The following is a 12,217-nucleotide window of genomic DNA, read 5'->3' on the forward strand; positions in this document are numbered from 1 at the left end:
AGTAATTATTATCTCCATGTAAATGTGAGGAAATGCAACACTGAGAGAGCAAATTCCTTGCAGAATTTCTAGTGGGAGGACGTGTAACCAATGAATGGCAGAGTCAGCATTTGAACCCAAGTCTCTGACCCAAAGTTGATAGCTGATACTCTTTACTATGTTGCCTCTTACCACTGAATCCTTCCACATTTTCATCTCCCACTTTCACCAGTTAATAGGAATCATTTCCCACTCTCCCTTGATATCTTGTTTACCTTAATAATGGTGTCAAGATTTTCCAAATGTGGGTCTTTTACCACCAAACTCTGGAGCATCTCAGAGAATGCCTGAAACGTCTGCCTGTAAAGACACTGAAAAGGCACAGGATCAGCAACACTCCCTGGCCCCACATGAAGTTCCCCTAGCATGGGACACTTTGGAGGCTCTTCATGTGACCCTAAGACTTTACTCAAAGTTGCAGTACCAGTGTAAAGGTACTAGTAGCTTGTTTGTGGCATGAGGTAAAAAGGAATACATCTTCATTTCAAACAGACGCCTCGGCACTAGAGGGATCACAGCTGACTGAGTCTTACTACATCTGGGGAACTGCTTAAGGGTCATCAAGATTCTTTAAAGTTGGCTTGTGACTCTTTCTGATATCTTCAAACAGAGGGGAATAAAGTCCTCTTGGGTAACTGCTTTACCAACCAGTTTACTCGCCACTGAAGAAGAGATCAAGGCCTGCACGTACCCTTCCCTCTGCTTGAAAGCTTTCTCTCCAGACATACCCACACCTCTTTTCTTTCAATTATCATCCCATCATGAAGGCTTTGCCTGACCACCCATGTGCCTCCCAACCACAGGGCCCTTTATCCTGCTCTTTCCCTGCTTTACATTTTCATAACACTTATTATCAGCTGACATATTATATGCATGTATCAACAGTTTGTCTCTCTGCACTAGAATGTAAGTTCTGTGAGTGGGACTGGACTGCTGTATTCCTACTGCCTATGATCATTTTTCGCATATGATGACATACGGCACATTGTGTGCTTAAATAAACGTTAAGCACACAAGCGAGTGCTCCCACCTTATTTTAAAGCCAAAAGGAAGGAAAGAATAAAGGGAAAAGGAAAGAAGACAAAATGAAGGGTTTAAAGAAGCTATCTTCTAATTTAACCACCTATTTTATTTACCAGACTTGGCTTATGGTTTTTGGCTAGTTTCAAAAAATCAAATGCACTCTCCAAAGGCCAAGATCAGCTGACCCTGTGGATGGAAAGTTACTAAAGCAAAGCATGAGTTACCTCTGTGTTGCAGGTCCCATTGGGCATGATTTCCTGTATGTGGGTAAGGGTCCTTACAGAGGGCAGAGTGATTATACTCTTGATGGTAAGACTGAACAACTCAGCTCGATCTTCAGAGCCCAACAGCAAATGGACATCTTGGTAACTAAGAAAAGACAGTTTGGGAACAGCAAGCTGGGAAGACGGTTTGATTTGATACTGATAAGCAGAGATCAACTAAAAAGGAAAGGGTAGACAGGCTAGTGTACTGTTCTGATGCGAGAAATAAATGGCATAGCTTGTCAGTCTGTTCAGATAAATCTCACAAAAGGTTAGAGGAAGAGTTTTCCCCCAAGAAGTTACTGGAGCAATATCCTTTCAGGCTTCCCTTCAGTTCAGCCACAGAGGGAAGCCTGCTACAGTCTAACGTAGTAAGCCACAATTTTCCAAAGCATATTCTGCTGAATGTTCATTTGGGGAATCATGGGTTGAATCTAGTTAAAAAACTTTTTAACCACAAGACTTCTCAGGGTCTTTGATCAGCTTAATCACTACAATATAAATCTCTGAGAGGTAAACAATAGGCAGCCCTTCCAAATTTCTTAGAAGCTGGAACTCTAATGTCATGAGACATATCTGGGAGTAACTTCCTGCCAAATATACTTTGGACAAAACTGAACTCCAAAGAGATTCCAATAAAGTCTTTCAGATATGGATAGTAGCATAAATGAAATCAAAGTGCTTACTCAAAAACACGGATTTGGCTTCCTCTTTTCTACATAAACAGTTTTCAAAAGTTAAAAATATGGATCATGGCCAGGCGCAGTGGCTCACGCCTGTAATCCCAGCACTTTCGGAGGGTGAGGTGGGTGGATCACTTGAGGTCAGGAATTTGAGACGAGCCTGGCCAACATGGCGAAACCCCGTCTCTACTAAAAATACAAAAATTAGCCAGGCATGGTAGTGCACGCCTGTAATCCCAGCTACTCGGGAGGCTGAGTGAGGCAGGAGAATTGCTTGAACCCAGGAGGCAGAGGTTGCAGCGAGTCAAGATTGTGCCACTGCACTCCAGCCTGGGGGACAGAGCGAGACTCCATTGAAATGGACTCCATTGAAATTTTTTTTTTTTTTGAAACAAACAAACAAAAAAAAGGGTCATGTAAGTTGGACCTGGCATTGGCCCTGAGAGGAACCAGGATGCCCGTGTAAGGGGCGTGTGGGCATCACCTGAGATCAGCGATGGTGACAAAGACCTCCTGGCGCACGGAACTGGACAGAGAATGCGGGCGTTCCTCTTGTACCAGTACCTGCAATGAGAGGGAAAGAACTTGAGAGTTGAGAAAGTACCCATTCATTAGGCCAGTGACGATCAGAGACTGGGTGGCCAGCAAGAACCACAAAAGGTCCTTCAGCCAGCCCTGCTCTTAGGCCCCAGATGCCTGGCAGCAGGACAGTGACAGGGATAGGGGTTTATTCTCTTGAGCCAGACCCCAGACCCTGGCTCTGCCTCTTACCAGGTGTTTGAGCTGACACAAATTATTTAACCTCCTTGTGCCTCAGTTCCTCATCTGTAAAACCAGAAAACAGGAATACTTACCTTCATGGGGCGGCTGTGAGTACTCACTGAGCAAATTCATGACACCCAGCAGCCCTGTGTAATTGTTAGTGTCTGTTATTCACTCTTTTTATCACCAGTGATTATTTCTAGTTTAGGCATTCTAACTCCTCTCTCCACTAAACCAGCCATCTCTCTATGATCACATCTAATATTATTCTGAGTTACTTGTCCCGGAAAAAGAATAACTTTCCAAATTACAAACTGGCAGAGGGAAAGTGCATTGCTGTGCTGGAAAAACCTGTGGAGTGATAAGCAGGGGCTCTGGAGTGGGACAGTCCCTGGGCTGCGCACTGGCTCTGCCACTCACTCACTGTGTGAGCCTGAATGTGTCATTTAACTCCCTGTGCCTGAGTTGCCTTATCTATATGGAGAAAATGAGCTAATGTAAATGACTGTAGCTGGCTGGACGCAGTGGCTCACGCCTGTAATCCTAGCACTTTGGGAGGCTGAGGCGGGTGGATCACCTCAGGTCAGGAGTTCGAAAGCCGGCGCCTATAATCCCAGCTACTCAGGAAACTGAGGTAGGAGAATCGCTAGAACCCGGGAGGTGGAGGTTCCAGTGAGCCAAGGTTGCACCACTGCACCCCAGCCTGGGTGAAAGAGTGAAACTCTGTCCCCCCCACAAAAAAAAAAGACTGTAGCAGAAGCCTTGCTGGACTGTCCACCAGGCCCCTCTGGGAACTGTCCCCAACCCACAGAAATGGGTACCTCAAAGCTCTGTGTCTGCTAGGTCATTCTGTCCCACTGGCTACAGCTCATCTGTCCCAGAGTAGACACCAAGGTCTATTAGATTCTCTCTGGAATCTGGAATTGGGACACAGAGCTTCAATCTCAGTCTGGATGGTCTTCTAAAGGAAAAAATTTAAAATTTGGAAGCACTGGTCCCTATGGATGAGGCAACTGAGAGGGCCAATTTTGGGGAGAGAAGATGGGGGAGAGGGAGACGGGGTGGGGGGAAAGAGAGAGAGAGGAGAAATGGAAATTCATACAAAGGAGCAAAAATAAGAGATGGAAAGTTCTCCTTGAGTATGTGGAAGGTTTTTATTTTCTAGATTCATTCCCTTCCTGGGTCAGGCTGCTCCTCCTGTCAAGGGGTTCTGGGAAGCACTCAGTGATCCTTAGAACAAATCTCACCTTTTGTGTTTCAGCTGCTTCTAGAGGATTTCTCTTACCTGCAACCAAGAAGATCTCACTAGGAACTTAGGATGCAGGCTGGGCGCAGTGGCTCACGCCTGTAATCCCAGCACTTTGGGAGGCTGAGGCGGGCAGATCACCTGAGGTCAGGAGTTTGAGACCAGCCTGGCCAACATGGTGAAACCCCATCTCTACTAAAAATACAAAAATTAGCCAGGCATGATGGTGGGCACCTGTAATCCTAGCTACTTGGGAGGGTGAGGCAGGAGAATCGCTTGAACTCGGGAGGCGGAGGTTGCAGTGAGCCGAGATGGTGTCATTGCACTCCAGCCTGGGCAACAAGAGCAAAACTCCGTCTCAAAAACAACGAAAAAACTTAGGATGCAGTAAGTGCTCAATAAACACTACAAGGTTCACTTTCTTGCCCCTTTCTGAGTTTCTCTCTTCTTACTTTCCAGCTTTGGTCTGACTCCGATCTTGCTGGTGGGCTGCTGCTTTCTTCCTTATTTTCTCAAGGAGCGCATTTATTCTTGTGGCTTTATAGTCCAGAAGGGACAAAGCCTCAGACTCTATCTTTAGCCCTGACAGCTCTCCCAGGGCTCTACTCATCTGCATCTGGTTATCTCCAGGGCACACCACTAACATCCCCAGAATTTTGGCATTAAAGTCAGTTCACTGTGGTCCCCGTGCGAAGAACACAGCTTCCTATCCTTTAATAGCTGTCAATTGTTCCCTTTCCCAGGGCTCATTAAAAAGGTGATTCACGATTTTTTTCTTTTGTTCAAGCCCTACCTCCCATCAGTTATAGCATCAGCCACCCCCTGCTCTGCACGGTTTCTGTGACTCTCCATTCCTGGAGCCATACGCCTTCATATGGATGAAAGCAGCGTCTCTTAGCTGAAGCCCCAGGCTTGCAATCCCCTCTGACTTCAACTGACTTGATCCACTTCTGCCAGAATCATCTTTTCTTTTTTTAATCAGTTGGGTATTGAAGGTTTATTATTTGTTCACAGTTATGCTGGCCTCTACAGGGAATTCAAAAGTGAGAGGGTATTTTTTGTTAGTAGAGTATGTGTGTAGCAGGAACTTCCTGCGTGACTGCCCAGATCACAGCAATCACCCTTTCTCCCTGGGAACGCCTCCGAAACGCAGGGTGGGACACCCAGAAGTCATATCATTACTATATGATCTTGTCCCCAGGCAAACCTGATTGATGCAGGGGTGGGGAACAGACTAGTTTGGGCCAATCAGATTTTCTCTTGCAGAATTTGGAATCTTACAGTGACAGGCACAAAGCGGGAGTTGCTAGAGGGTTGAGTCATGGTGATGGTAGCGAAGCCCCTGCCTCTGAGACCTCTGGAGCTGTCCTGAAACTTACTTTTCTGGAGGCTTGTTTAAACCTCATCCTTAGAGTCTAAGAGAGATATCCCAGCATCCTTTTTTTTTTTTTTTTTTTTTTGGTAACTTACGTGAGCCAGAGGTGATTTTTGTTTCTTGCCTGAAGAATCCTAACTAATCCAAACAAAATTAGACGTTTTGTCTCAAAGGTCTTTTTTTTTTTTTTTTTTTGTGAGACAGAGTCTGGCTCTGTCGCCCAGGCTGGAGTGCAGTGGTGTGATCTTGGCTCACTGCAACCTCTGCCTCCCAAGTTCAAGCGATTCTCCTGCCTCAGCCTCCGGAGTAGCTGGGACTACAGGCGCCTATCACCATGCCTGGCTAATTTTTGTATTTTTAGTAGAGATGGGGTTTCACCATGTTGGCAAGGCTGGTCTCAAACTCCTGACATCAGGTGATCTGCCCACCTCAGCCTCCCAAAATGCTGGGATTACAGGCATGAGCCACTGTGCCCAGCCTGTCTCAAAGGTCTTAACAAAAGCCGAGCAGATGTGAATATCTTTATTTTACTGGTAGAGCTACTGATGTTCAGATAAGCTAAGTGATTTGTCCAAGGTGGGGAGGGTTTTGTGGAGGACCTCAGATATAGAATTCCAATGGAGTCCCATGGTGGCAGAGGAGAATTAAGAGGCAAATCTGGTTACATTAAAATTTTATTACAGTAGGTCTTGGTGCTCATGTCTGTTGTTGAGTCACTAAAAACCATCTCCTGGCCACTCTGCCATCTTGCAGAATGCAGAACCCTAGCCTTGGCATAGCCAGGTAGCATTCTTCAGCTTACCATCTGAAGTCCCTGCCCAGTGGTCCTTTCTCTCTTCTCTCAATCCTATCCATCATATCTTTCAAAGATTAGGTCAGATCCACCTGGATTAATTTCACCCTAATCCTGCTGTCACTTTATTCTATATCCCAGTTGCCACAGCCTGCCTCCCTTCCCTTTCCTTCCTTCCTCTTTTTCTTTCTTTTTTCTCTTCTTTTTTCTTTCTTTTGTTCTTCTTTCCTTTGTCTTTCCTTTCTTTTTCTTTCTCTTTCTTTCTCTCCTTCCTTTTTCTTTCCTTTCTTTTTTCTTTCTCTCCTTCCTTCTTCTTTTCTTTCCTTTTTTTCTTTCTCTCCTTCCTTCCTTTCTCCTTCCTTCCTTCCCTGCCTCCCTCCTCTCTCCCTCCTTCCCTTCTCCTCTTCCCCTTCCCCTCCCTCCCTCGCTCCCTCCCTCCCTTCCTTCCTTCCTTCCCTCACTCCTCTTTCTCCCTTTCCCTTCCCTCCCCTCCCTCCCTCCTCCTTCTCTTCCTCTCTCTGTCTCCCTCTCCCTCTCTCTCTCTTTCTTTAAAGATGGGGGTCTCACTATGTTCCTGAGGCTGGAGTGCAGTAGCTATTCGTAAGCACAATCATAGCTCACTACAGCCTCCAACTTCTGGGCTCAAGTGTTCCTCCTGCCTCAGCCTCCACAGTGGCTGGGACTACAGGCAGGTGCTACCACACCCAGCCTCTTTTCTTTTTCATTAAAGTTCTCAACATTATATATTGTATATTTTTATATTATATTATATATTGTATATGTTGTACATTTTTTACAATATACAATAAACTGTACATATTTAAAGCATACAGTTTGATGATTTTTGATATATGCATATATCCATGAAACCATCACCATCCTCAAGAGAATGAACATTTCTATCACTCCCAAAAGTTTCTTTGTGCTACTTTGTGATTCCTCGCTCCTTCTCCTCCTTACTCAACCTCTGCCTCTAGGTTACCATTGCTCTGCTGTCACTATAGATTCGTTGGCATTTTCTCGAATTTCATGTAAATAGAATCACACATGATATCCTCTTTTTTATCTGGCTTCTTTCACTCAGCATAACTATTTTGAGATTGTTCCAAGTTGTAGCATATTTCAATAGTTCCTTTTCATTCTCAAGTAGTATTCCATCATGTGGATATACAATACCACAATTTGTTTATCTGTTCACCTGCTAATGAACACTTGGGCTTCTTCTAGGGTTTGGCTTTTACGTATAGAGCTGCTGTAAACATTTGTGCATGCATCTTTGTGTGGACATATGCTTCGTTTTACCTAGGAGTGAAACTGCTGGGTCATATGGTAAGTGCATGTTTCACTTTTTAAGAAACTGCCAAATTGTTTTCCAAAGTGGTTGTGCCCTTTCACATTCCTGGCAGCACTGTATGAGAATTTTAGTGGCTCCATATCCTTGCCAATATTTGGTATTGCCTTTCTTTTTTATTTTAGCCATTTTAGTAGGTGTATAGTTGAAGCTTACTGTTGTTTTAGTTTGCTTTTCCCTAATCACAATGATCAGCACCTTTTCATGTGCTTATTTTGAGAAATTGTTGGTGAACTCATGCCTGTCATCCCAGCACTTTGATAGGCTGAGGCAGGCAGATCACCTGAGGTCAGGAGTTCAAGACCAGCCTGGGCTGGTCTCTACTGTGAAACCCTGTCTCTAATAAAACCGCACAAAATTAGCTGGGTACAGTGGCAGGTGCCTGTAATCCCAGCTACTTGGGAGGCTGAGGCAGGAGAATCGCTTGAACCCGGGATGCAGAGGTTGCAGTAACCTGAGATTGTGCCACTGCACTCCAGCCTGCGTGACAGAATAAGACTCCGTCTCAGAAAAAAAAAAAAAAAAAAGATATATTTGGTGAAGTGCCATAACATTTTTTTTCCCCCTTCTTTCCACTTTCTGTTGTTGGCTTCCTTGGCTTTTTTAATTTGGATACTTGGAGCCATGCACTGGTTTGGGTCACAAGCACTGGTAAATGCCTTAAAGTTTTCTTTCTCTATAATGACCCTGGCTTCTTCCTCCTTGTCGGTTCCTCAGCAGAACTGCTTCTCTTGGGCACCTCTCCCTTTGGTTGCTGGGAGCTGTGCTTTTTCAGCCCCCATGTGTGGGCCTGTGGGGACTTTGCAGACTTACACAATGCTGCAGTGATCCATGCAATTTTCTCATGGATACTAGCTACCTTTAACTCTTCTAGGCTGAATCCCTCGCCAGCCTATACTTTGGTTGACATCTGATGTGGGCATTTTATTACTGGGTGACAGATGCAAATGCAGATTCAGTGTGTAATTCAGTACATTGTTGCTGTTGAGACCTGCATTTGTGGATTTTATGGACTGGCTGGTTGAACCATGTGGCAACCCATTGTTGCCAAGTTTGGTGAAACTAGAGCTCTAGAAACATGCCACTCTGGCTGGGTCCTATGATCCCGCAGTTGCCTACATCCCCTTTCCCAAGGAGTACAGCCAAGTAGAAAGCTGCATTTGTTTTCTGTTTTTTTTTTTTTTTTTTTTTGAGATGGGGTGTCACTCTGTCACCCAGGCTGGAATAGAGTGGCTTGATCTCGGCTCACTGCAATCTCTGTCTCCTGGACTCAGCTGATCCTCCCACCTCAGCCTCCCGAGTAGCTGGGACTACAGGCATGCACCACCACATCTGGCTAATTTTTTTTTTTTTTTTAAGAGATTGAGTTTTACCACATTGCCTAAACTGGTCTCAAACTGTTTTTTTATTTGCTTGTTTGTTTGTTTCTTTTTTGAGACAGAGTCTCACTCTGTTGCCCAGGCTGGAGTGCAGTTGTGTCATCTCAGCTCACTGCAACCTCCACCTCCCAGGTTCAAGTGATTCTCCTGCCTCAGGAGAAGCTGAGATTACAGGCGCCTGCCACCATGCCCGGCTATTTTTTGCATTTTCAGTAGAGACGGGGTTTCACCATGTTGGCCAGGCTGATCTCAATCTCCTGACCGCAAGTGATTCGCCCACCTCGGCCTCCCAGAGTGCTGGAATTACACACATGAGCCGCCGCTTTTTGTTGTTAAACCTGTATTATATCATCCTGTTCTTCTTAATGTATTATTTGGAATAGTTCTCAACCTATTTACTTTTTGAAATATGGCTACTTACAGATGGATCCTAAACCCTTCAAGGGCAAGGATTAAGGTTTCCAGGAAATGCGTAACCTTTATCAAAGCACCACAGTGTGTTTGGATATAGAAGATCCTTGGTAACTGTCCATTACTTAAAACTGTTAGCTGGTTAGCCTTCAATTATAAAGCTATCAGTCTAATCAGCCTTATAGATCTGTGATATGAGAAAGAACTACTCATATTCCTGGAGTATGTAAGAAATTTCAGCATCAGAATTTTAAAGCTTTAGAGAAACTGAAGGAGACATTTTACAGATGAGAAAACTAAAACACCAAGAAGTACCTGCTTGAGCGCATCAGCTCCTTTGCAATGCCCTTCTGGATCCTTTGACATGGAACTGACCACTCACTCTCTGCTCTCTGCCCCCCATATGCCTATTTAAACTTGTCACAGTTCCTGTGACATTTTATTATACCTTGCTTGGCTGCATAAATAGGGATTTTGTCTTCTTTGTCTTTGTAGCCCAAATTCCCAAGACAGTTCCTGGAACTGTCAGGCACTTAACGAGGGAATGAATGGATGAGTTGGTGGCAGAGTGTGGCTGGAGTAAGTACAAATAGAACAAAATACGATAACAATAATATAGTCATGTTTCTCAAGTGGATCGTGTGTGTTAGGTACCATGGACATGGCTTATATTTATTTTGAATTTAATGGTCACAATAGCTCTGTGAAGTAGATATAGCTATTCTTGTTTTATAGGGGAGGAAACTGAGGCATTGAGAAGTGAAGTAATTTCCTACAGTTTCACAGCTATAAAAAGGCAGGGCTGTCACCTGAACCTAGGCATACGATTATGGGGACTGTCTGGGAACTACTGCTTGATCCATGAGAATGTAGCATTGGTCTTGCTGAGAAATTCAAATGCTGTTCCTGTCCTTTCTACTCTTCTTTTAATTGGTTTTCAAGGGTGATTACATGTGTGGGGTGGCCATGAGTATTTTTCCTCCATGTGGAGATACTGATACTAGAAGAGTTCAAGTGAATTGATAACATAGGTGAAGCCACTAAAAAATGCTTTGGCCAAGTCACTGAATTTGTGTGATCCCAATCATTTGTGATAAGGTCATAATACTTACATTTAAGGTATGCACAATGTCTGCTATGTGGCTGTGAATGAATGATTTTGCGGTTTCATCATAAGGTAAAGCTTGGCTGAGAGAAGACAGATCTCCTAGGAATTTCAGCTTTTCAAGTTCACCCTGAATTTGTGGGAAAATGATAAAAATACAATTATATGTCATAATCTTATTTGAATAACTGTGGAGAGTTTTTGAAAAGTTTCTTGGAATGCTTTAAATATCTGACATCTCTTTCAACCCAATATCAGTCTTTTATTACAAAGAATGAGTAAATTACGGAAGATTTCAGTGAAATTCCTTGTCCACTGGCCCTGCCTTGCTTTGAGACCTCGGCTCTCCTCTCAGCTCCATGTTCCATCCTGGCTTTCCCCACTCTTAGTCTTTGCTTTTCTACCTGCCTGTCCTGTGTAGTGTTGCCTGATTAAGCTTCCTAGGCTGGGCATGGTGGCTCATGCCTGTAATCCCAGCACTTTGGGAGGCCGAGGCGGACAGATCACCTGAGGTCAGGAGTTCCAGACCAGCATGGCCAACATGGTGAAACCCTGTCTCTACTAAAAATACAAAAAAGTAGCCAGGCATGGTGGCGCGTGCCTGTGCCTGCAGTCCCAGCTACTTGGGAGGCTGAGGCATGAGAATCACTTGAACCTGGGAAGCGGAGGTTGCAGTGAGCTGAGATGGTGCCACTGCACTCCAGCCTGGGTGACAAGAGTGAGACCCCATCTCAAAAAAAAAAAAAAAGCTTCCTAAAGGTGACCTCTCTGATTCTGTTACTTCTAGTTCTTTCAATGTCATTAAAAATTCATTATTTTGCCTTTAAAATTTCCTATTAAAATCCAAGTTCTGATTGGAAGAATAAAATCTCTCAGTACTAACATTCTCTTTTTCTTTTTTATTATTACTATTATTATTATTATTATTATTTTGACATGGAGTCTCGCTCTGTCACCCAGGCTGGAGTGCAGTGGTGCGATCTCAGCTCACTGCAACCTCAACCTCCTGGGCTCAAGCAATCCTCCCGCCTCAGCCTCCCAACTAGCTGGGACCACAGGCACGCACCACCATGTCCAGCTAATTATTTGTATTATGTTGCCCAAGCTGGTCTCAAACTCCTGAGCTCAAGTGATCCACTTGCCTTGGCTTCCCAAAGTGCTGGGATGACGGGATGACAGGTAAGAACCACCATGCCTGGCCTCTGTTTTTCTTTTTCTTTTTCTTTTTTTTTTTTTTTTGAGATGGAGTCTCGCTCTGTCACCCAGGCTGGACTGCAGTGGTACGCCTGGGTTCAAGTGATTCTCCTGCCACAGCCTCCCAAGTAGCTGGGACTACAGGCATGCACCACCACACCAAGCTAATTTTTGTATTTTTAGTAGAGATGGGGTTTTATCATCTTGGCCAGGCTGGTCTCGAACTCCTGACCTCAGATGATCTGCCTGCCTTGGCCTCCCAAAATGCTGGGATTACAGGCGTGAGCCACTGCACCCGGCCTCTTTTCTAATTATACATACATACATATATATATAAAATTCTTTTTTTTTTTTTAAGACAGGGTCTCGCTCTGTCATCCAGGCTGGAGTGCAGTGGCGTGATCACCGCTCACTGCAGTCTACATCTCCTGGGCTCATGGGATCCTTGTACTTCAGCCTCCTGAGTAGTTGGGACTATAGGTGTGTTTGAACCTGGGAGACGGAGGTTGCAATGAGCCAAAATCGCACCACTGCACTATAGCTTGGGTGACAGAGCAAGACTCTGTCTCAAAAAAGAAAAAAAAAATCTCTGT

General features: G+C 44.5%; 1 protein-coding gene across 21 annotated transcripts in view; it reads right to left on the minus strand.

The window, feature by feature from the left end:
* MROH8 (maestro heat like repeat family member 8) overlaps positions 1-12,217 on the minus strand; it is a 77,820-nt gene that overhangs the window by 55,831 nt on the left and 9,772 nt on the right. For 16 of the 21 annotated variants that reach the window (XR_010154211.1, XR_010154213.1, XR_010154214.1 and 13 more), the window contains exons 4-7: positions 10,438-10,560; positions 2,493-2,572; positions 1,287-1,431; positions 255-350 (exon numbers count right to left, since the gene is read on the minus strand). Coding sequence is in view for 10 of the 21 variants with exons in the window: in XM_024352180.3 (XP_024207948.1) it covers positions 255-350; positions 1,287-1,431; positions 2,493-2,572; positions 10,438-10,560 (444 nt within the window). In the remaining 11 variants the exon portion in view is untranslated. The remainder of the gene's footprint in view (positions 1-254; positions 351-1,286; positions 1,432-2,492; positions 2,573-10,437; positions 10,561-12,217) is intronic. The other 5 variants (XR_010154215.1, XR_010154216.1, XM_063802931.1 and 2 more) reach the window with 1 other exon arrangement.

This window comes from Pan troglodytes, chromosome 21 (assembly GCF_028858775.2).
Source record: "Pan troglodytes isolate AG18354 chromosome 21, NHGRI_mPanTro3-v2.0_pri, whole genome shotgun sequence".
Classification (NCBI taxonomy): domain Eukaryota; kingdom Metazoa; phylum Chordata; class Mammalia; order Primates; family Hominidae; genus Pan; species Pan troglodytes.